At 51.0% G+C, this 25,020-nt stretch overlaps 1 protein-coding gene across 2 annotated transcripts; it reads right to left on the bottom strand.

Annotated features, from left to right (window-relative positions):
• Nucleotides 1–21,794: 21,794 nt before the first annotated feature.
• Nucleotides 21,795–23,996, bottom strand: LOC133901034 (uncharacterized). Of its 2 annotated transcripts, XM_062342338.1 has the most exons (3): nucleotides 23,978–23,996; nucleotides 23,783–23,893; nucleotides 21,795–23,162 (listed from the first exon to the last, which is right to left on the bottom strand). In XM_062342338.1, exons 2-3 carry the CDS (start codon nucleotides 23,783–23,785, stop codon nucleotides 21,888–21,890), a joined length of 1,278 nt encoding a protein of 425 aa, XP_062198322.1. In that variant the 5' UTR covers nucleotides 23,786–23,893; nucleotides 23,978–23,996; the 3' UTR covers nucleotides 21,795–21,887. The 2 variants fall into 2 exon arrangements, with proteins under 2 accessions (XP_062198322.1, XP_062198314.1); XM_062342330.1 differs by lacking the exon at nucleotides 23,978–23,996 and having other exon boundaries at nucleotides 23,783–23,912.
• Between the last annotated feature and the right edge of the window lie 1,024 nt (nucleotides 23,997–25,020).

Genomic DNA, 25,020 nt, shown 5'->3' with positions numbered 1-25,020 from the left:
TAATAGTATTTTTTTCATCGAACAATCGGTCGGTAAAGAGGTAGTCAGTCGGCAATAGTATGTCGGTCGGCAAAGGTGTCGGTTGGCGTTTCTTTGATTATAGCATCAAACAGTCGGTCGGCAAAAAATAGTCGGTCGGTAATACTTTTCCCGACCGGGCTTTAAACAACCAAAATATCCGTCGGCAATACTTTTTCCCAACCGATCCTAAGTCGCTGATGGAGCTTTTAGCGACATATTTGGAGTCGCTGATTTTGTGCCGTGGCGTAGTGTTCCCGATCTCCCTCTCTCTTGTCCCATTGTCACACTAAACTGAGCCACGAGGAGCACGTGTCTCGGACCCCATTTCTGGGTTCCCCAATTCCTCATATATCAATCCTTGGATTAGTAGCTGATACGCACAGATTGCAACAGAATAATATCATAGTCACACATTAGATAAAATATATTACCTAAATAAAGCAATACATATGTCTCGCAGCTTAGGATTCCTGGCATCCACAGCCGACCAATCAAACATAAGAGAACTCGACAGCAGAATTATGATATGCCCAATGCCATATGCAACTTGGGTGTAGCCGTAGCCTTAAGTTTCTATGCTTCATCATCATACTCAAAGTAATGCCATGATTGCTCTCCTGTATTCAACAAGCAGGTTTGAGTACGGAAGTTACTGAACAAGTCCTAACAATACATCAAGGGATAAGTAGATGCTTAATGGTTTATCAAGGAATCAGGCCATAGGGCTTAGTTTTGAGCAAAAAACTAGTTTTTATGCATAGGGTTGAGTTTGTAAAGCATAGTTAAAACATATCGTAAAACCAGTTTAATGTCGCCATTAAATTTTGTTGGCCTTAGGGAGATGCAATCCATTCCTCTAGTTCCCAAGTTTTAAAGTCGATGGACACTCTGTCGTCTCGAGCTCACGGCACATATCACTACTTTCCAAAACATGGGCATGCCGTCCACTCATGCATCAATAAACTCACACTTCAGACTAACCATTGTGTGGCCGAAGCTTCGTGTGTCCATAATCGTGGACATAGCTATCTGGATAGGATTATAATCTATAGATGTTGTACACTTTACCTACAAGATATGCTTAGCCTCCAACCATGACCAATGGCATAGCTGACATAACAAGGTCCCGTACCCACCAAGCATCGCCTCGATATCCACCAATGGATCATCCAGGGGCTCATGATCAACATGGCTCAAATCAATTATTATAGTCTCTAGCTGGATCATAGGACTCCACTTAGTGCCCACTGCCAGTACTAGCCTCGTGAGTGGGAATCAAGCTAAGTTAGTGGGTGTGGGGCCAAGACCTACCCATACAAGACATGTGGTTGCACAAAGGTTGCTTAGCATCATGACACAACGATTTGGTCCTTAAGCGTCTAAGGTGTCTTCCAACAATATGTGGCTCTTGTGAATCCACTTGCTCCCAAGGTATTCCTGTCCCAATGATGTCGATATAAAGAATACTGGGGTCCCTTGTCGGGAGGTCCCGCACCGGCATATGCTAGCTGGCAGTTGATATTTTCAAAACCATGGCTCTACAGTGCGACCAGTCCCCTGATCGTAGAGGGAAACCCCACGACTAGTCCTTGCTGGTCGTGAGGCAGGTACACACCTAACCAGTCTAATCGTATTTAATGCCATCCACTCATACATTTTCCTTCCCCAGGCACCGTTTTGGCAGGCGAAGTCGTGGGCCGGCACAGAGACGGTGTGACCCGTCCAGTAGCATTTAATGCTACGGGGTGGCCTGGCAGGCGAGCATGACGGACTGGTAGGCAAGCGTGATGGGCTTCCAGGTGGGCATGATGGTGTTTGGTGGATGTTACATGGCATGTAGGACAACCAGAGCGGACCGAGCATGTGCACCTCCTATAATGATGACCTTGGGGTAGCAGTTTTCATTAGGTATAGGGCGGCCACAATTTTTGACACGATCTGCTTGTATGTACACCTCGCCTCCTACTATATAAAGATGGGAGGATAGGGCTTGTAAGGACATTCTCACTCTGGATAAGTTCATCCAACTCATAAGAAAATACACAGGACATAGGGTTATTATCCCACGGTAAGCCTGAACCTGGATAAATCCTGTTGTTCTTGAGTTCCTTCGACACACACACACACACACACCCGCATACATCCACCGAAAACGTTGATCACGCACTCATCATCTGACACACCCTGGATACATTGTCAGGGATTAACTCTCAATAGTTAGCGCCCCAAGTAGGAGGGTACGTTTTCGCATTTCTGTAGGTGTTGATCTTATGATTGGGCTACCCATGGTCGGATCTATGACAACTGCCGAGTCATGTTCCGAGGATCCTGGTTATCATGAGGTGTTCGTCTTGGGGTATAACCCAGATGAGCCCGGTGTGCTCCAAATTTTGGACACTGAATCGGAGTTTGAAGGCTCCAAGACTCAATGTGAGGTTTGCATGGTAGACCATGCAGCGGGGGGCAGTGGAGGCCCTCGAGCCCTGGGCACCATCAGTGAGCCCCAGGCCTTGCGCCCTAAGGGAAACCGGCCTGGCACTGAACAGGGGGGTGCCCCGATACAGCCCCATCAACAGCAGCACCGCCCAAAGCAGCACCTGCCTAGGGAGTAGTCCTTGGTGACGTTGTCGTTTAGGCCGTTGCACCATGTGAGCGTTGGGGGCTCCCCTCCTCATGACATATCGCCGCTTCGCGCTCAGTAGCTCGACTATGAGGCCATGATGCCTGCACAGAATCTACAGATCGTGCGAACGCTTTTTATCCACCCACCGGTAATAGTACCGGAGGGCTCACTAGTAGCGCCATAGCTATGTGACCTCGCACTCCTAGTAAATACTGCCCGATGCCAAACCGTGGTGGCAAAAACCACATCTGTCGCAAGGACTAATGAAGGTCGCGATCGCCAAGAACCGCAGTAAGACACGCGGTAGGAAAGATCCCATGCTCTCTCAGTGACGGTAAGTACTCGGAGACCCCCGTCGTGTCGGAACAACCAACCCACTGACCTGCACGACTCTCTTCACCAACACGACCTCCACAGCTTGATCCCGGGCCAAAGGGTCAGCCAAGAGTAGGAAGATCGCACTCAGCAGGAGCAGGAAAAGGGCAAGCAGCCCTAACACTCACCTCCCCCTCGCAGGGAGGCGTCGGATTCCTCCACCCCATCACTAGGGCTGCAAGTCCGTTGTCTCTCTCCCTGAGCACGCGCTGCTGCCCATTAGCATGCTACTCCCAGTTACAAGACGGGGTGCAGTGCTTTATCTAACTGGCTATGTGAGGTGCCCTGGCAAGACAAGTTCCGACTGTTCCTAGCTGAATAATACGATAGCTCGACCAATCCCGAAGTGTTCCTACAGATCTACACTACCATGATGCAGGCCACGGGGGGACACGGCAAAGTCATGGTGAACTATTTCCCGATCGCTTTGATCGACTCAGCCCGGTCCTAGCTTATTAACCTCCCTTGCGGGTCAGTTTACTCCAGGGAGGACTTGTGGGACCAGTTTGTCGCCAACTTCCAGGGGACCTACGCTCAGCCAGGGGTCGAGGATGACCTGTACCAAGTTACGCAGCAATAGGGGTGAGTCGCTGTGAGAATACATCTAGCGTTTCACTGAACACCAGAATACCATTCCGAAGATCACGGATAAGTCCATGGTCATAGCATTCCAGAGGGGGTCAGAGGCCAGAAGATGGTCGAGAAGCTGGCCACCAGGAAAGTCTAAAGCACTACCGAGCTCTACCCATGGCCGGATCTATGATGACTGCTGACTCCTGTTCCAAGGATCCCGGTTGTCATGAGGTGTTCATCTTGGGGTATGACCAAAATGAGCCCGGTGTGCTCCAAATTTGGGACACCGAATCGGAGTCCAAAGGCTCCAAGACTCAACATGAGGTTTGCTTGTTACACCATGCAGCAGGGGGCAGTGGAGGCCCTCGAGCCCCAGGCACCGTCAGTGAGCCCCAGGCCTTGCGACCAGAGGGAAATTGGCCTGGCACCAAACAGGGGGGTGCCCCGATACAGCCCCATCAACTGCAACGCCGCCCAGAGGAGCACCTGAGTAGGGAGCAGTCCTTGGTGGCATTGTCGTTTAGGCTGTCGCGCCACGTGAGCGTTGGGGGCTCCCCTCCTCGTCACATATCGCCGCTTTGCACTCAGTAGCTCGACTACGAGGGCATGACGCCTGCACAAAATCTGCAGATTGTGCGAATGCTTTTTAGCCACCCACCGGTAGTAGTACCGGAGGGCTCGCCAGCAGCGCCAGGGATGCGCGACCTTGTCCTTCTGGTAAATACACCCCGATGCTAAACCGTGGTGGAAAAAACCATGTCCATCGCTAGGACTAGTGAAGGTCGCAATCACCAAGAATCGTAACAAGCCCAGCAACAAGAAAGATCCCATGCTCCCTCTGTTACGGTAAGTACTCGAAGACTCTCGTCGCATCAGAACAACCAACCCACTGACCTGCATGACTCTCTTCACCAACACAACCTCCGCAGCGTGATCCAGGGCCAGAGGGTTAGCCGAGAGCAGGAAGATCGTGCTCAGCGGGAGCAGGAAAAGGGCAAGCAGCCCTACTACTCACCTCCCATTCGTAGGGAGGCATCGGATTCCTCCACCCCATCACTAGGTCCGCAAGACCATCGTCTCTCTCTCCAAGCACATGCCGCCGCCCATCAGCATGCTACTCCCAGTTACGGGGCGGGGTGCAATGCCTTATCTAACTGGCTACATGAGGTGCCCTCGCAAGACAAGTTCCGGCTGGTTCTAGCTAAAAAATACGATAGCTCGACCAATCCCTAGGAGTTCCTACAGATCTACACTACCATGGTGCAGGCCGTGGGGGGGACGCAGGAAAGTCATGGCGAACTATCTGCTGACCGCTTTGACCGGCTTAGCCCGGTCCCTTGTGGGTCAGTTTACTCCTAGGAGGACTTGTGCGACCAATTTGTCGCCAACTTTCAGGGGACCTATGCTCGGCCAGGGGTCGAGGATGACCTGTACTAAGTAATGTAGCAACAGGGGTGAGTTGCTGTGAGACTACATCCGACGTTTCACTGAACACTGGAATACCGTTATGTAGATCACGGGTGAGTCCGTGGTCATAGCATTCCAGAGGGGTGTCAGAGGCCAGAAGATGGTCAAGAAACTGGCCACCAAGAAAGTCTAAAGCACTACCGAGCTCTTCGAGCTTGCAGATAAGTGCGCGCAAGCCATCGAGGACCGAGAGCATCAGATCAATGCAAAACCATGACCACCATCTAACCAGCCCGCCTCTTCCTTAGGTGTCAGCTAGAAGGAGAAAAAGAAGAACAAATGCAAGGCAGAACCGCCCAATGTTATGGTGGTCGAGCAGACTGGCCCATCGCGTCAGCTCTACAAGAAAAAGGACGGAAAGAAAGGCCGAGGATACTGCCCGATCTACCGCAAAGACACCAATGACCTAACCGAGTGCAAGGTCATGTGGGGCATCATCGATAAGCAGCATGGGTAGCTGTCGGTGAATCAGGAACCAGGGGTCCTCGAATCCTGAGGCCAGGCCAGCAGTCTGCCACGTGGCACCTTCCCACGGGGATCATCTCCGTGAGGTACGAAAAGACTGAGTCCCGGGAGGGGGTGCTCGGGGCCATGAACAGTTGTCCCCGAGTGCCCAAGTTCCCCGATGATCTGCGAAGACTAAGTGTCGGGAAGGGAGTGCTTGGGGTCATGAACCGTGGCCCCTGAGCACCCAAGTCCCCCGACGACCAGAAAAGCCGAGTACTGGGAAGGGTGTGCTCGGGGCTGCAAACAGTGGCCCCCGAGCACCCGAGTACCCCGAGGACCTAAGGAAGTTAGTTCCGGGAGATAGTGCTCAGGGCTGCAAACAGCAGCCCCCGAGCACTCCATTCCCCGAGGATTTGAACAGTCAGTTCTGGGAGAGAGTGCTCGGGGTCATGAATAGTGGCCCCCGAGCACTCGGTTCCCCAAGGACCAAGAGAGGGCGTTTCCGGGAGAGAGTACTCGGGGATATGAATAGTGACGCCCGAGCACTCAGTTCCCCGACGGCCCAAGAAGTTCTTCGTCGGTGGCCCCCACAGGGGTCCACCGATGAGGTGTCAGCCTGTGAAAGGCCCGATGCCGTATTTAAGAGGGCGCGTGGCCTGTCACCTCCAACTGCTCCTACCACGCTCGATGTCAGTCCCTGCCACATTCTGGCAGAAGGGCATGGGGACATTTAATGCACGGGTCCCATCCCGCGTCATCTGGCGTGCCTTGGTATAGCATGCAAGGCCCAAGGCGCCCCGCCTGCCGCCCTGCTATGTCAGGCGAACAAGATCGGGCGGGCACACCGGGCTGCTCTGCAGCTGCCCGGTGGGCCCTCTCCACGGCGCCCGTTGCCAGCGCCATCATGACGACCGAGACCGGGCGGGGGGCGCGTTTTCAACCCCGTTGTCACTTCGCGCAGCAGCCCATAATGACCGCTTTTCCATTTATGGCGCCTTGGAACTCATGCCCTCCCTTTCGGGGCACGCTACCGCCGACGGGTATTTAAGAGAGCCGGTGGGCACGGACAAGGGGAGGTTTTTGAGGACTCTGAAGGGCTTAGAGACTCGGATACACATTCTCAGAGGCTGAAGAATCTAGAGCGTAGACAGAAGAACACCTCAGTACAAGCACAGAAGTTGAGACCACCGAAGAACAAGGAGCCCGAAGCTCTAGGATAGACAAACATTCTTGTAACCAGCAACATTCCTGAGAGACATTCTCAGGGCATTTATAGCATCCACACAGGAGTAGGGTATTACGCTCAGTGCGGCCCGAACCTGTCTAAAAATCCCTCCAGTACATTTACTGCATTCTGCATTACATCATTCCACCCCACCTGCCATCGCATTTACATCCATTTATTTCTCCCGCAAACATATTCAGAATCATCCCCCTAGCCGAATCTCAAAAAGGGGTCCCTCCGGATCCCTGCGATAGGAGTTCACCCTCCGACAGTAGCGTAAACCCAAGCGCGACAACATTGTGGAGGATGGGGCCGACCCCGACCAATCGGTGTTGGGTTTCTAGCAGGCCGATCACATGGTCCACTATATCTTTGGGCGGTGGCGCAATGTATATCCCAACCAGGGAATACAAGTCGGTGGCCCGCGAGGTGTGGGCTACCACGCTGGCCTAAACTCGCGTTTGAAGTGGTTGGAGCTACCCCTCACCTTCAGCCAGTAGACCACCCGCGTCTGTCAGACGTCCTGATCACTACCCCATCGTGGTCGAGCCCACAAAACAGAACATCCGACTAGGTTGCATACTGATAGATGGAGGGAGCTCCATCAACCTCCTCTTTGCTGTCGCACTGGATGCCCTGCAAATTTCGAGAAGAATGTTGAAACCATCTCCTCCTTTCTTTGGGATTACCCCCGGCTCCTCGGCTAAACCATTGGGTCAAATTGAGGTGCCCGTCACCTTCGACTCACTGAGTAACTTCAAGACCGAAAAGGTCCTGTTCGATGTGGTGGACTTCAGTACCGCTTACAATGCAATCCTGGGGTGACCAGTAACGACCCAATTCATGGTTGTGGCCCACTACGCATACCAGGCAAACTAGCCTAGCCCAACGAGGGCCATCACCATTTTTGGTAGACAAGAAGAGCCTCGACATGATCAAACTGGATCCTATATCGCAGCTCGAGAACATTGAGCCCAGTGGTCGCCCGTTGAAGGTCCACGTCGTCTCCAGTCCAGACGATCGGCTCAAGGTTGTTTGTCCAGATGGCTCTGACCCTTCCAGGATAGTTCAGATAGGGGCCAACTTGGACCCTAACTAGGAACTCGCGCTCATCACTTTCCTCCAGGTGAACGCATATGTCTTTTCTTGGAGTCCGTCTGATATGCCAGCTGTCCCTAGGGACGTGATCGAGCACAAATTGTTAGTGTGATCGGGCGTGTGACCGGTAAAGCAAAAGGCACATCAGTTCATAGCTGATCGAAAGGAAGCACTTCATAAGGGAGATGTGTGGTAGCTTTGAACAGGTTCATCTCGAGGCTAAGAGAGAAGGGGTTACCACTCTTCAAAATTCTGAAAACAATGACCACTTGCGGTGGACGTCGGAAGCGGAGGCCGCCTTCCAGGATCTCAAAAGGTACCTCTCTTCCCCTCTGTACTGACTGCTCCTCGACTAGACGAGGAGCTCTTGCTCTATGTTGTAGCTACCCCATAGGTCACAAGCGCGGTCTTGCTCATCAAACGAGAAGGTCTTCAATGACTAGTGTACTACATCAGTGAGGTCCTACACGACGTGAAGGCTCAGTACCCATAGGCTCAGAAGCTAGTATACACTATACCGATAGCCTCTCGCAAGCTCAGACACTACTTTCAGGTCCACAAAATCATGGTAATCTCATCGCACCCTGTTAGAGAAATTCTCCATAGCAGGGATGTGGCAGGAAGAACAACAAAGTGGGCAGTAGATCTCAGGGAGTTTAATATTCAGTTCAAACCTTGAATGGCTATCAAGTCCCAGGCACTGGTCGATTTTGTGACTGAGTAGTCATCCGTTGAGCCCGAGTGGGAACATTGACTAGAGGCAGATGAGCACTAGACCATGCACTTTGATGGGTCATTCAGGCTGAAGGGAGCAGGGGCTGGAGTGGTCTTGACCTCACTGACCGACAACATCCTCAGGTATGTAGTTCAATTATGTTTTCCGACCACTAACAATATTGCAGAATATGAGGGCCTCTTGTCCAGAATGCAAGAAGCCTCTGCACTTGGGACAAAGCACCTGCTAGTGATAGGGGACTGGCTACCAGTCGTGAACTAGGTGCAGAAGGAGTTTCAGTGCTCTGATCCAACAATGGTGGCATACTTTGCTAAAGTGAGAAGGCTAGAACGACGCTTTATTGGTTTTGAGGTCAAGCATGCCCCTCTCAAGGATAACTTCCTAGCCGATGAGCTGGCCTGTCTAGCTTCGTCTTGCGAATCTGTTGTGGTTGGAGTCTTTGAAGAAAGACCCACATGACCATCCACCATGGTCTCGGGCCAAGGTGAAGGGGATTCTCCGCTTGGAAACGGAGCACCAGAGGCAACACCTTTTGAGGCAATGCCTCGTTTGGTGTCGTCAACCTCGGGTGGCCATCATGTGGTCGCCCTGGACGATTTGGGTATTGTCGAAGGATGAACTCCTCAAGCGGGGATCCTGAGGGACCCCGTTTGAGATTCGGCCAGAATCATCCCCCCGGCCGAATTTCAAAGGGGGTCCCTTAGGATCCCCGCTTGAGGAGTTCACCCTCCGACAGGTGGCGCCTTGTTTTCTGCAGGGAAAATGGCAGGTGGACATCATCTTCAACGCACTGGCTCAAACTCCAGTGAAGAAGTGGAGCACGTGGCCCAGGAGACCCAACTCCTGCTGTTCCCAACAGCAGCAGCAGTCGGCCCGTACTGCGCCCCACTGCTTCGGGGACAACGGCGCTGGCCCAACAGGGCCGCCGCTGCCGCAGGCGAGCCACCCAACCCTCAGCAGGCGGCACATGTCCCTGCCTCAAGATCTACGTTCGGACAGCGCCGGGCACTGTTACGGCATAGGCTCACTTTTGGTGATGCCAGCCCCGGGAGCGCTTTGCTTGCAGCGCAAGCATTCCTCAGGCACCCGCCTGTCCAGGCAGCAAGGGAAACCCTAGAAGGTCGTTGGCTGCAGGAGGCAGCCGCCTTGGTGGGCACGACCCACCAGCAGGTGCTGGCCGAAAGTTCCTTCACCACCTCCCACCGTGGTGCAACAAAAGCCAGTCCATCTTCGGGTGGCAGCAGAACCGGCCGGGGGGCTCCAGGTGGAGCACCGCCCCCCTGGTCACTACAGGAGCTTAGGATATCCACTTACACCTCAACGAGTGGAGGGCTGTCGAGGATGCGTGCATCACCCTTGAGCGCCACCGGGAGTCCCGGCACGAGGTCGACGCAGAGGACCAGGTTTCCTCTATGCCAGCCCGCGACCGCCAGGGTTCCCCGGTGTGCCGGCGTTCGCCCCCCCAAGGGCGCTGCTGGCGCCGTGGGATACGGCACAGGCTGCCACGCATTCACCAGTGAGATCCATCGGGTCAAATAGCCCACGAAGTTCTAGCCAGAACTACTGAAGAAGTACGACAGGTCCATTGACCCTGTCGAGTTCCTCCAGATCTACACCACCGCCGTCCAAGCAGCAGGCGGGAATGAAAAGGTTATGGCCAATTACTTTCACATAGCCTTGAGGGGCTCTGCCCGCTCCTGGCTTATGAACTTACCCCCAGGATCTATTAGCTCCTGGGATGATCTGTGCCACCAAGTCGTTGCCAATTTTCAGGGCACCTTGAAGTGCGACCTCCATGCCGTCAAGCAGCAAGAGGGGGAGACGCTGAGACGCTTCATAAAGCGCTTCAGCCAGGTCCGCAATACCATCTCGTGGATTACCCCCATGCCATCATCGTCGCATTCCAGCAGGGCGTCCGCGACGAGCGGATGCTTGAAAAGCTAGGTACGCATGAGGTCGAAACCACCGCAGAGCTCTTCGCGTTGGCCGACAAGTCCTGCGCCCTAAGCAACCCGCCGCCGACAAGGCAGGTCCTTCTCGCTCTGATAGGTGGGAAAAGAAAAAGAGAAAGAAGCGCGACGCTACCCCTATCGTGCCGGCGGAGGGCCCTGCCTGCAGGCCGGCACGCCGGGCGGCTATCGACAAGAATCCTGCTCCCACGAGGGCTCCTGCTCCCGTAAGGACTGAATAAGGAAAGTGGTGTGAGATCCACCAAACTAACTGGCACGACCTCACTGAGTGCCGGTCGGTAAAAGGGCTCGTCGAACGGCACCAGAAGGACCGCGAGGAGCACCGCAGGGGTGGCGATGACAAAGCCGCCCCTGAAAACCAAGAGCTCGAGTTCCAAGAGCCCGAGCACACTGTCGCTTTCATCGACGGAGGCGCATACACGCCCTCCTCTCATCGCTGCATCAAGACAATGCGGCGTGAGGTGTGCTCAGCTACCCCGGGCGCTGCGGCCGCAAGGCCTCTGAAGTGGTCGGAGACCCCGATCACCTTCAGTCTAGCGGACCACCCTGCGGTACTGTAGGCGTGGGGCGACTACCTCTGGTAGTGTCCGCCACCATCTGCAATGTGAAGGTCACCCGGGTGCTGATCGATGGGGGTGCAGGCCTAAATCTCCTGTCCCAGGAGGCCTTTAAGAAGCCTACGTGCCGGAGAGGTATGGCCCTGCTGGCATCTTGAAGGCATAGCCTCCATGCCTGTGAGGTGTGAACCCTCCCCACACGGGAGAGGTGTGGACCCTCTAGCATTGCTACATGCAGGAGTGGTGTGGACCCTCCGGAATTGCTACATGCGGAGCGTCCATGGAAAAGGCATAGCCTTAGTACCGAGGTCAAAACCCTCCATGGAAAAGGCATAGCCTTAGTACCGACGTCCAAACCCTTCAAGGAAAAGGCATAGCCTCAGTACCGTCATGGTCCAAATCAGCTTATTTATTAAATCCTAAAAAAATTACTTCATCACATACATACATGCATATTCATACACACACACACACACATACATACATACATACATACATACATGCATGCATGCATGCATACATACATACATACATACATACATACATACATACATGCATACATGCATACATACATACATACCTGCATACATGTACATATACATACACATGGCATAACCACCTTACAAGCTTCCCAGCCTCGGCTAAAGCCACGTTGATAGCGTTAGTAGAACATGCCCTCTGCCTGCTCGTGATCATAAGACGCAAGGGGGTTGGGGGAACGACGCTTCGCGCGATACACACGACGTGTGAGAGGCGAGCCGCGTCCTCCACCCACTCATGGCCAAAAAATGCGAGAGGGGCTGGGTAGTCAGGGAGTCAAAGGCTTGGCCAATCCTGCACAAGTTGTAGAATTTCCCTGTCAGAGCACATTATTTTCAAAACCCTCCGGCATCTTGAAGGCAAAAGCCTCCGTGCTGGAGAGGCACATTATTTTCAAAACAATTACAGGAACAATGCAAGGGCTGAGGTCCCAACAAACTTGAGTGGATTCGGAACATGCTGGCTTCGGATGGCCCTACCTCCGTTGAGCCTCGCCACGGCTAACCGTTGAGGGGGTCGCACACTGCCTCCCTCAGCATCGCCACCGACTCCGTCCCGAGCTACCGCCGCGAGGGGCTCCGGATGGCATTGCCTCCATTGAGCCTCATCACGACTAACCGCTGAGGGGGTCGCGCACCACCTCCCTCAGCATCGCCGCTGACTACGTCCCCAGCTACCACCGCAGGGGGCCCGGACGGCCCTGCCTCCGTTGAGCCTCACCACGGCTAATCGCTGAGGGGGTCGCGCACCGCCTCCCTCAGCATCGATACCGACTCCGTCCTCGGCTACCACCACGGGGGGCTCCAGATGGCCCTGCCTCTATTGAGCCTCGCCATGGATAACTGCTGAGGGGGTCACGCATCGCCTCCCTCAACCTCGCCACCGACTTCGTTCTCGACTACCGCCGTGGGGGGCTCTGGACGGCCCTGCCTCTGATGAGCCTCACCGCAACCAACCGTAGAGGAGGTCACGCACCACCTCTCTCAGCATCGCTGCCGACTCCATCCCCGGCTACCACCGCGGGGGGCTCCGAACGGCCCTGCCTTCATTGAGCCTCACCGCAGCTAACCGCTGAGGGGATTGCGCACTGTCTCCCTCAGCATCGCCGCTGACTCCATCCCCGGCTACTGCTGCGGGGGGTTCCGGACGGCCCTACCTCCGTTGAGCCTCGCCGTGGCTAACCGGTAAGGGGGTCGTGTACCACCTCCCTTAGCATCGCCGCCGACTCCGTCCCTGGTTACCACTGCGGGGTGCTCCGGACAGCCCTACCTCCGTTGAGCCTCGCCGTGGCTAACTGCTGAGGAGGTCGCGCACCTCCTCCCTTAGCATAGCCGCCGACTCTGTCCCTAGCTACCATCGCAGGGGGATCCGGACGCCTACCTCCATTGAGCCTCGCCGCGGCTAACCGCTGAGGGGGTCGCGCACCACCTCCCTCAGCATCGCCGCTGACTCCGTTCCCTAGCTACCGCCGCGTGGGGCTCCGGACGCAATGCTTTGGTTGGCACGACTCCGTCAAGCTACACCATTGTCACCACACGGCACGTGACCTTAGCGGACCTCGCGGCACTCGCTCTGGAGCAAGGACGTCCATGTTGCAACAACGGAAGGCCACCCCGGATATCCAGACTTTGAGGGGGTTGGAGCTAATTCATGGTGCATCCGCTCGCCCCTTGGAACCTCAGAGCTAGCGGATGAGGGGGTACTGTTTGGGAAACGCCTCAACCTAGAGATATTTAGATGATGCACTGTGGAATTATTATAGCTATTATAGTATCATAATCACCACGTGGTATGTAAAGGGGGGACATGCCTAAAATACCCCTTTATGTACATGATTGTAACATAATATCTTAGGGGCAGGCGGGTAATTTCCCCTGCCCTTTCTCTCTATAAATAAGCCCTCAAAGGGCAGGAGAGGGACGGACCCCGGAGGTTTTTCCCATAACACTGACTTCATTTCTCTCTCATTCTCTCCTCTCGGCTCACTGTTCAGCTCCAAGCTTCAGCCTCCTAGCTAGGCTCTTGCCATATCTGTTTGGGGCACGCTTTCGTGCTCCAACACCAGCGTCCATGCCGGCGAGCTCCATAGCCACTCCTAAGCTTCATGGGATGCCAACACCCCCTTCAATCACACTGGAGGCTGTCCAATTTGTGACACCGCCATGCTCTCTCGAGTTGGATGCGGAACATGGCGATGAGCCCACCTGTTTTCGGACACTGGACAATCTCCTTGGTCTAGCTCCGACCCCCGGATATGCCCCACGAAACATTGGGATGAGTTCCTTCTCTCAATTGGTGATGAACCAACCTCCTTTGCGGAAGCAGAACAACATCAACATTGGAGACACGTGATGGTTGAGGACATAGCATCGATCGAGCAGAACAGCACGTGGAACCTGGTTGAGATCCTTGATGGTCATCGAGCCATCGAGTTAAAATGGGTGTTCAAAACCAAGAGGGATTAGAAGGGCGCAATTGTGAAGCACAAAGCATGGCTTGTCGCAAAGGGATATGTTCAGCAGCCGGGTGTGGACTACGATGACATCTTCGCTCTGGTGGCATGCTTGGAGTCTGTGCGCTTGCTTCTCACCATTGCAGCGTAAGGAGATTGGGAAATCCATCACATGGACTGAAATCTACTTTTCTAAATGGCGAATTGCAGGAGGAGGTCTATGTGGATCTGCCTCCCGGCTTCAAGGAAGCAAGACAGGAACACAAGGTGTACATGCTGATAAAGGCTTTGTATGGACTTCGATAGGCCCCGCGTGCGTGGAACATGAAGCTCGACACAACACTGGAGTCTTTGGGTTTCCAGAGCAAGTCAGAGCATGCTGTGTGCACTCGAGGTACTGCTCTCGATCGTCTGATTGTTGGTGTGTATGTGGATGATGTGATAATCTCAGGTTCGGACATTCAAGAGATTGCAAACATCAAGAGGGAATGAAGTCTTTTTTCCAGATGAGTGATCTAGGACGGCTCACTTTCTACCTCGGCATCCAAGTTCATCAAAGCGTAGAAGGCATCTCATTGAGCCAAGAAGCTTATGCACTGAAGATCCTTGAGAAGGCAAGTATGGTGAAATGCAATGCATGTGCTGTGCCCATGGAGCCGAGGCACAAGCTTAGTCGTGATGGTGTCACCCCTCTGGTGGATGCAAAAGAGTACCGAAGCATAATTGGCAGCCTCAGGTATTTGGTGAATACTAGACCTGACATAGCTTATGCCGTTGGTTACCTGAACAGGTTCATGGAGGCACCCCGGACTGAACATTTGCTGCGGTAAAGCATGTTCTTCGATACATTATAGGAACCAACAAGTTTGGTTGTTAGTTAGAAAGGAAGAAGGGAGGAACATCGCTACTGGGTCATAGTGACAGCGATTTGGGTGGAGACACTGATGACAGAAGGAGCACTTCAGGGATGCTCTTCTTCTTCAGTCAGTCACTAGTAAGCTGGCAATCTTAGAAGCAAAAGTTGGTCGCCTTGTCCACATGTGAATCTGAGTTTATCGCGGTGACGACATCAGCTTATTAGGGCATCTGCTTGTCTCGTTTGGTGAGTGAAATCAGAGGTGACCCACCGGAGAAGGTGAAGCTATTGATGGACAACAAGTTTGCGATAGCTCTCAGCAAGAACCCGGTGCTACATGATCGGAGCAAACATATTGATGTTCGCTACCACTTCATACGGGATTGCTGGGAACAAGGGAAGATTGACATTGAGTTTGTCTGCACTGGCGATCAACTGGCAGATTTACTGACAAAACCATTAGACCGGTTGAAGTTTCAGAAACTACGGGAAAGAATCGTCGTGATGGAGATTGAGCACATTTCGGGTTAGGGGGTGATTTGTTAGCTTATCCTATGCGCTTGTGGGCCCAATTTAGTTCCTAGTTTAGGGGGATCACATTTGTATTTTCCTTCATTTTGTTAACTGCATCAACCTTGTCAGAGTGATGCGACCATGACTGGCAGGGGATCCGGGACGTTCTGTTCGTGGCCGATTTCTCAGTGTGTGTGGAGTCATGGCGTGAGTGTAGGGAGTAGTGGCGCATGTACATCTTTGCATAATAAAAGGAGAAGAAAACCCAGAAAATGCTGCAGCTTCATCGCAGCACAAATCCACCGAGTTCATTCCCTACTATTCTCTGAATTTTGTCCAACAACCGCGGCTAGTGCTCATCAGTTTTGTCAGATAGCTGTCATGTGTGAGTTGAGCGGCAACAAGCAAAGGGGCGATCCGTTGTTTGGGCTGACAAGCGCATGCACTGCCACAGAAAGGGTTATCTGCACCCCCTCTTCACCACCGATTCGTAAGCTTTAGCCGTATATAAAAAGCCGAGCCAGCAAGAACCGACAGTGACAGATTTAATCACTATCACTATCGGTTATTGCTGGCTCGGCTTTTTATGTGCGGCTAAAGCTTACGAACCGGTGGTGAAGAGGGGGTGCACATAACCCTTTCTGTGGCAGTGCATGCGCTTGTCAGCCAATAACCGACAGTGATAGTGGCTATCACTGCCGGTTGGGTTTACGAACCGGCAGTGATACTCAAAATTCGTACGTCTTCACACGTGTAACTATCAGGCTTCACACACGGGACTTTAAATGTGAGCGATCATCGCTCACTCTTTCACTATGCTTTCTCGCTCTCTCTTGCATGCTCTCGCTCTCAATCTCTCTCTCTCTCTCTCTCACCCACCACTAGACAACTCCACCTCCCGCGTGCGATCCACATGGATCTGCTACCACCTCCATCGCCGCCTCCACCGCTGCCTCCACCACCTTCTCCGAGGATGCCTCCCACACCTGCATCCTCGTCCGGGGAGGAGGAGGCCCCGCCGGACGAGGCGCCTCCCACCTCGTCAGATTCCGGCATTTCACCGAGATCCCCCTCTTTCGACGATGAGGTGTGGGACAAGTTCATTGACGAGGCACCGAGGGCTAAGAAGGCCTAGACCAGCTCGTCAGAGGAGGAGGACAAAGACGAGGAGGAAGATGATGACGACGCCGACGCGATGCTGTCGATGATGGAGACAGCGGCGGTGGCGACGACGATGATGGTGACAACGACGATGGTGACGACGACGACGACGACGAGGATAACGACGATGTTGATGACGAGACCACGGACTTCCGTTCGTGGGTCGAGTTTCAGCTCGAGCACGACCACTAGCTAGTTAGCTACGTTAGTCGACGCGCGCGTTAGGGTTTTGCGTTGTCATCTACATGACGGCAGTTTTTGCTGTAATTAGTATAAACTATTTTAATGTGATCATTAGTAATTCTAATCTCCTTTAAATTAATACATTAATGTTTAACTTTTTATTTTATTTTTGTCCTAGATTGAGTATCACTGCCGGTTTATAGATAGAACCGACAGTAATAAGCATACAAATTGACCGGAATGAGATCAAGAACCGACAATGATAGATTGTATTATCACTGCCGCTTATTCACTGCCGATTCAAAAACTGGTAATAATGTCAATTTTGAACCGGCAGTGACCTTTTTTTAAGTAGTGATGGTATAGTAGAGCGGATTGGTCTCTGGCTTATAGGCATTTAGCTGATCAACTAATTGCCAAAATTCTCAACATAATCGGTCACTGAGCCGATTGTTTGATATGGAACAATTGAGTAATGAGGGATTCATGGTGAACATGCCCAAACCTCTCCCTAATCATCTAATAGAGGTATCCCCAACTAGCCCTAGCAAAATGCCGCTCTGTTGATTGCAATAACCAACGCACTGCTGGGGCTATGAAGTGTATCATGGCAACTTTGATCCAATAGACAGCTCTAATGAGTACATCTCAAAGTAATTCTCACATCTAGACTACCATAATTTTGAATTCTCCCCATCAAACTGAGGGAAGTTCATTTTAGGCAATTTACTCCCAAATCCATATCTCTCACCGCAATGCACATTATTATGGAATCCACTAGGCGATGCAAAATTTAGCGGAATTGAAGAGTACACAAACGAGTCATTGGTACCTTTGATTGGGAGATGAGCTAGGGTGGTGACCAACCCAAACCCAGTCTCTAGGTGAAGCTATTCGACATGGTGCCCATCCAGGCCATCAGCGTGAGCTCTGGTCGGTGGGTGCGCGGACACCGATCCTAGGTTCGCAAGCAATCCTGGGGTGCTTGTTGATTGCAGGAACATGATCCTATTCCAATGCTTGTTGAGCTTCCCGACTTTGAGATTGATGTTGTTGATTGTGGACTCAATCTGCGGCTTCCATGTCTCGATTGCCATCGTTGTCACCTCCATCGCTACCACCCGCTCATTCCTCTTCTGGTCTTGCTCCAGAAACCTCTTCTCCCACTTGAGGTCAAATTCGGTGAAACACTTGTTCATCTCTTCGATGATCATCTTGGTGTTGGGATCCATGGCTCCTAGCTTGCCTTGGAAGAGGGTGTAATGATCGTGTTGCTCCAGGATAGTGGCTCTAAGTACCAATTGTTAGGTTCGTGGAGTAGAGGTTGGGTTGAGGTAGCAAGGAGAATTGAGAGAGAGAGGGATCGGAGATCGGAGATGAGGTATATATAAGGAGGAAGAAAGGAGGAGTTTTATTAGAGGAAGAATGGAGTTCGTTTACAACTTTTCTACCTCTCCTCTCGAATGTTTCCGGTTTATATATACCACCGGTTACAGTTAGCCTTGGGCCCAGAGACGCAAACCTACTCCACCCATTCAGGCTCAGACACGCGAGGGTTGGGCCGCTTCTCTCGAGCCTTGCGCTCCAACACTCCGCTGGTATTTGAATCCTCCCACGTTGTGTTCTTACTCGCGTCTTGAGTCTTCTGGACGTCAGGCGTACTGACAGGAAGCTGACAGGCGGAGCGGTCCATCTGAGGCCACCTTGCGCCATGTATCCGGCCAGTCATGCATCTGTGTGAGCTCGGGCCGGTGCCAGATCCACCCAGGCCCCAAGGTAGCCTTAACCTCAGCGCCTCCAGATTGGCACGTGTTTGTAGGAACCTTAGCATTGCCGAGGTGAGCACTGGCCATCGGCCCTCACCGGAGCGCTCGCAGGCAGGCCCGAGGTCCACCTTGTGGGAGAGGGGACGACGAACGACGAATGAGACGATCATGCAAGTGAGGCAGACCCACTGCCGGCGTGGACACATGTGAGGGGACGTTAGATCGGACCACCACCAATTGGAGTGTTTATATTTTTATAATACTCCCCCGTTCTGATGACGTTTAGCCATATTGGTTTTGTTCTTAAACATATGGCATTTTAGGTTTTTTAGTGATGTTTTCCCATGTTACTGCTATTAAAAGCTAGTTAAACGAGTGCAATTACTGTACCCTTCTTGTTACCAAGATGAGTTAGTGCAGTTCTCTGCATCCAAAAAAATTTCACCTATGCATGTGTTTAACAACAGCCCCAAACGCTTGATGCCAGGTGCATCTACCAAGCGTATGCTTTGCATTTCAGCACTTGCATCTGCTGTGGTCCACGCATGCGCATTAAAGAGCTAGTACGGAGTAATGAGAGGCGTTGTTCGTGGACCATACTCTAGAACAACATCTTGGCGATCGGAGGGAGCAGTGAAGATGCAGCCAATGGACCGCTTCAAGGCCGGCTAGCCGAGCAGCCCACTAACCGACCGAGTCCCTCGACATCTTATCTCCTAGCGGGTTACAGAAGGAGGAGGAGGAGCGTCGGCACCACTAGCCCATGGCTCTGCCCTAGCTGGCCGAGGCCGATTCGTGGGCAAGGTCATTGGGATTATGATGGTGGCGGCTCGGCTGGATCGGGTCGGATATATGTGGGCCTTCTTCACCTCCCGATTTCCATCTATTTTCCTCCACCTCCGGATCTCGAGCAACTTGGATTCCGGCAACCCATTGGACCGCTGCGCTTCGGCTTCCTAGCGAGGTGGTGCTCGCGACGCTACTGGCCTAGCCCCTGTGGTTGGCCCCATTGTGTTGAGCGCCACCGCACCCTCGGGGATCCCGGTGGTGTTGTGGCCGACTGCCCAACTTATGTTCGCCGATGGTGCCGTTAGGTCTATGCGTCATCGTGTGCGTGTTGGCCAGTGCTGATGTTGTCACCTTGATGTTATGTTGTGTTGCGCCCATGCGCGTGATCTGCAAGTGGTGTTGGTGCGGCATGGGAGCTTCGCCGTGTGAGAAGTCTACCCGGTCCTCTGTGTTGCTTTGGTCGGTGTTCTCTTGTGCACGGTGTCTTCTCCATTTGCGCACTTGCCGTGTGCCGTGGTGCACGGTGTATTCACCGAGCGCGTGTTGTCTTCTTGACCGTGCTCTTTGTGCGCTCTGTGCGGGGTTGGCCCTGTCGTTGCTGTTATGTGTGCTTTGGTGTTAGATGACTTCCTCCCTGGCTCAGTGTTGGGCTCCTAACTGTTACGGCTTTGTTCTGCTCATCGGTGTTGACTGCAATGTGCTCTTCTATTGACACAATGGCATTGTATCTCCAAGAACATTCACACTACTGATCTTGGTATAGATGGAATGTCTCTATTTTCAGAGACAGTGCACTCGTGCCTTGCCTTCGGCTTCTTCGTTGGAAAGTAAGACCGTTCCTGTTGCCTTTTAAAGTACATCTTGCAATTTTGCTATAACGTGTACCTATATCTGTTGTGTGCTATTATTGGGAGTAAATTGCATGGTAGGGTTGGTGGGTACACTGCTCGATGATGAAAGCGGTTTAAGTAAGATTAGTATGGTAATGTAGAACAAGCTCTTCATTGTAGTTATGTTAATTACTGTTTATAGTCTTGTTTTACTATTTATCACTGTGAACGATTAATCTTGTTAAATTCTGATCAATCAGATTGTTTTGAATATCTTTATTTCTTAATAGGTTTATGGCATAGTAAAACAAGACACTAAACTCGTTGAACTCAATCTAGAACTTTTGCTTGAGACTACCACACTAATATGTGAACTTAGTGTAGCGTTAGATGACAGTTAAAAAAAAAATTCGCCTGCCCTCACTCTTTATTTCACAAATCAGCTCAAGATCTCCAATAAAAGTCTTTTTACATTTCTTTATTTCACAAATGGAATTGACAGGGGGAGGGGGGAAGCAAAACTAATCTGCACACGTATTTTATACACATAAAATTATTGACGTCTATATATTCTAAAAATATATTTCGATAGTATTTTTTAAGCTCTATTGAATACATCATCAAATATTAAATATATAGATATAAAGTTCAAATAATAGGTGGTAGATAGTATTTGTTTCTGTACTTTTTCGAATTAAAATATCACATATTTTAGCAAGAACGGATATGTTTCTTGTATTATCCCACCATGTTATGTCGATTGCCATATTTGATATCCTTTTGAACATGAGTAGTAAAATTCATGGCTTAAATTATGTTGAAATGCTCATGTTCTTGTGTGTGATATTTTATTATGGCTACCATGTCCTTCTTTATGTGTTTAATTTTAAAATCATGTTAATCGGAAAGTTGCTAAAATATGCTTTGAAACATCAGTAGTATCTGCCCCTAAAGATGTCCAAATGGGCTGTGCAATATGGGCCGGCCCGAGGCACGACACTGTTATCACGGCTCAGGCACAGCATGGCACGACGGCTAACGGGCCGGGCCGGCACGGCACGGCGACTTGGGCCGTGCCTGGGCCGGAGCCGCGGCACGACGGGCCGGCACGGCACGACCCGTTTAACTGTTCATATTTTTGTAGTATTTTATATAATTTTTTTTAGATCTAATACCATATGGAATATGTGGTGTAATGGTAGTGTGTTTGATTCCCAATTAGAAGGTTAGGTGTTCAATTCCAAGTGAAAACAAGTTTTTGTGATTTTTTTTCAATTTTTCGTGAGCTGACGGAAAAAAAATATCGAGTCTACCGTGCCACAGACTGATACGGCACGACCCGATTTTAAATAGGCCGTGCCTGGACTGGAGTCGAGGCACGTGAACCAGCACGGCATGACCCGTTTAGCTAACGGGCCTAAACGAGTCGTGCCTAAACGGACCGTGCCTTAATGAACCCGTGCTGTACCGGACCAGACCGCCCATTTGACCATCAGCCAGCTCAGTCCAAGAGACAACACAAGATCACAGTTCTGCTGAGCTTAATGGGTCGGTAATTTGAAATGGTTGGCCCGTTGGCAGCAATAGAAAGTCAGAAATAACACATGTGACAAACAAAGAACTAGAATCACGAATATCGGATCAAGATTTACAGCAGGAAAAAAGCGAGTGAGATATAACAAATTTTCAGTCACTTGATTACTGTTTAGCAGTTAACACTAGAAAGCGCGTACGAACTTCTTTCTCTGGCTTTTTTGATGAAGCACGTAACAAATAACTGTAGCTGTGCGGATGAACTCGAACTGCAGGGAATATGGCATTCGTCTTCAGCATCAGATAGCGCATGCATCGCAATTAACATAAATGCAATCGCGGCAGCCGCCACGAACCCATGGGTGGACAGACAAGCAACCTTAGCAGTCCAGACAGCCGCTTTTTTCTTGAAGTGCGTCATGAACCTCCACAGGAGGCCTGAGATCACAGCCATGGCAGTGATGAGTATGAAGGCACTGGTGTAGCTGCTGAGCGAGCTGTTGCGGATGCTCGGTAACGAGATGGCCAGGAAGCCTGTGAAGGTGACCTTGGTCAGCTCCAGCGATGCGAGTTTAACTTCGTTGCCGTCCAGTTCGTTACCCTCTCGGACGCATAGACACCCAAGGTAGAACAGAAATAGGCCGACACATGGTACAGCGACCGCCGTGATTCCCTTCTCCTTCTCGAGTTCGAAGGTGATCGTGAGCACCACCACGGCGAAGAAGAGAGTTAGTGCGCCACACAATACGTGTAAAAGCGTGCACATCTGCATGCATCCATTGCCATTATAGTCAACGGGAGGGACCGCCGCCAAGAGCATGATTGCAACAGCCACCACACAGAAGAAGAAGGTGAAGCCGAGGGGGACAAGAAGGCGTGGGTCAAGGTCTTTGCCGACGGCGGTCTGGCCCTCCAACGCCAAGCCTTCCAGCGCGAGGAACAGAAGTGACGTCAGAGCGGCCGAAAAGTCCAGTGACGGCTCGAGCTTCTTATAGCAGTCGCACGGTCCATGTCCCCCGTCGATTCGTTCCTGGCTTTTTATCACAGACAGGTAGCAACAGTAAAGGAGGAAAAGACCGAACACGACCAACACGACCAAGAACGGTTTGAACCTCATGGTGATGAGAAGAAAGATCATGTACGCGAGCAGCATCTGAAGAACGGCACAGGCGTGGACTAGCAGCTTCGAGAAACGAAATACCAACTCTAATTGATAGGGAAACCGATGTGGTAACAAGCCTTTCAGGATGCTCGCGATACCGAGGAGGACGAAGGTGAATAAAGACAGGAACAGACTAATAGCCGCGACTGGCGAGATGCTGCCTCGAACAGTTGCATTTCCCTCGCTCTTCAAGTCCACTTTCTTCAATGCAACGGCGACAAGCACCGGGCAAGCCATGATCAAAATGCCCTCCGTGAAAGTTCTCACACGGTCCTTCAGGGAGTCCTAATATTTTAAAACTGTGGATTAGTTTTATACTTTCAGTGCTAAGGAAAATATAAAATCTCAGAAAAACCTACAAGAGCACCCTAAATTTTTCAGAATACCCCTTTACTTATTGCACTTAAAATTTTTACCATTCCAACTTCTAGTGATGTATGAAAAATCTTATTTGTGCATTTGGTCACGAAAAGTAAAATGATATAGTTTTATAAACATATTATGATCTAAAACATCACTTATTGTAACTAGGTGTACTTTATGGTAATTCCTGGAATCATTAGAATTTTCATTTTTATTGTCCTAGGCTCCTAATAACTACTTGCTTTAATGTACATAGTTCATATACCAGGTATTCTTTTAGTGTTATATGTTTTGGAAGATCCGTTTTATATACATCATGTTAATGCAGCAGTTGACTAAATTGCTTGAGTCGAATAATTCTGAATCCAAGCTGCCGCACTTTTGAAATATCTCAAAAAACAACTTACAAACTCCGATGCACCCATCATAGGCCATAGTAATACTGTAAAACGCGCTTCATGAACTATGTTTTGCTTTGCTAGCAATATAACTACTTGAAATGAAGACGTAAACTCTGCGAATATTCAAGGATAGGAATTTACCATATGTACTGGGAACAATCGATGGTTGCGTTGATGCAGGAAGTACTAGCGGCTGAAGATCCCCACAGGAAGATTTCGTCAACGTACCATCAGGTTACTAGTACACCATTGCTGTTGCAGCTAACAGGAGCATATATATAAGCTTCCAACAAAGGATCAAAGCAGTAAGCATAACAAGGAGGCGAGTGAAATTACTCTGACGTATCCTTGCAACTTGCTCTCCGAGGACTCTGTGCAGCTGCATGTCCTTGGCAAAGTTGTTAGGAACGCGGAGATGACTTAGGAACGCGGAGACGACTTAGGAACGCGGGGGCGATGACCCTGTTATTGGGACGTGGTGAAAAGGACCACAACTAATTACAAGACTTTCCAGCTCCTTGTGAGAAACTCGCTCTGGCATAAAATGGAAGTCAACTTCCATGTGCTTGGTTCTGGCGCGGAATACTGGATTGGCTAAAAGTTATGTTGCATCTAAATTGTCGCACCAGAGGCATGGTTCTCGAGGCTGAAATATACCTAGCTCACTCAGCAGTGTTTGAACCTAGATTACTTCTGTTGTGTCGTTTGCAAGGGCTTTATATTAAGCCCCGGTACTTGACCGAGAAACTGTGGCTTGTTTGCGCAAGCACCACGAGATCAGATTCTCACCAAAGAACACTGCGAACCCATTTGTTGACTGCTGATCATCGGGATAGCCAGCCCAATCTGCATCTGAAAAGGCACTGAGTAGAGTTAAGGCCGAACGACGTATCTTCAGTCCCACTGCTGCAGTTCCTTTCAGATATCGAAGGATTCGCTTGACTGCTATCTAGTGCTGTGTTGTGGGAGACTGCATAAATTGGCACACCTTATTTACAGCAAAGGAAATATCTAGCTGAGTTAACATCAGATATTGCAGTGCTCCCACTGTGCTGCGATACTTAGTTGCATCTGGCTGACTTAACAGTTCCCCTTCTGACCTGGAAAGCTTCTCAATAGTCGAGAGAGGAGTGTTCATCGGCCTGCACTTCTCCATGCCAACTCGTTGCAGCACATTAGACACATATTTGGACTGTGTCAAAATAATCCCATCAACTTCCTTCTGAACCTACATGCCCAAAAAATAGTGTAGCTCACCAAGACCCTTGATAGCAAACTCGGTTTTCAAATTGCAGATTAACTCAATGATAGCACTATCTGATGAACTTGTGACAATTATATCATCAACGTAGATAAAAAAGTAAATCACCGTAGTGCCT

This window comes from Phragmites australis, chromosome 2 (assembly GCF_958298935.1).
Source record: "Phragmites australis chromosome 2, lpPhrAust1.1, whole genome shotgun sequence".
In the NCBI taxonomy this organism is placed as follows: Eukaryota; Viridiplantae; Streptophyta; class Magnoliopsida; order Poales; family Poaceae; genus Phragmites; species Phragmites australis.
The sequence above is the reverse complement of the archived record's forward strand: the minus strand, read 5'-3'. Positions and strand labels throughout refer to the sequence as shown.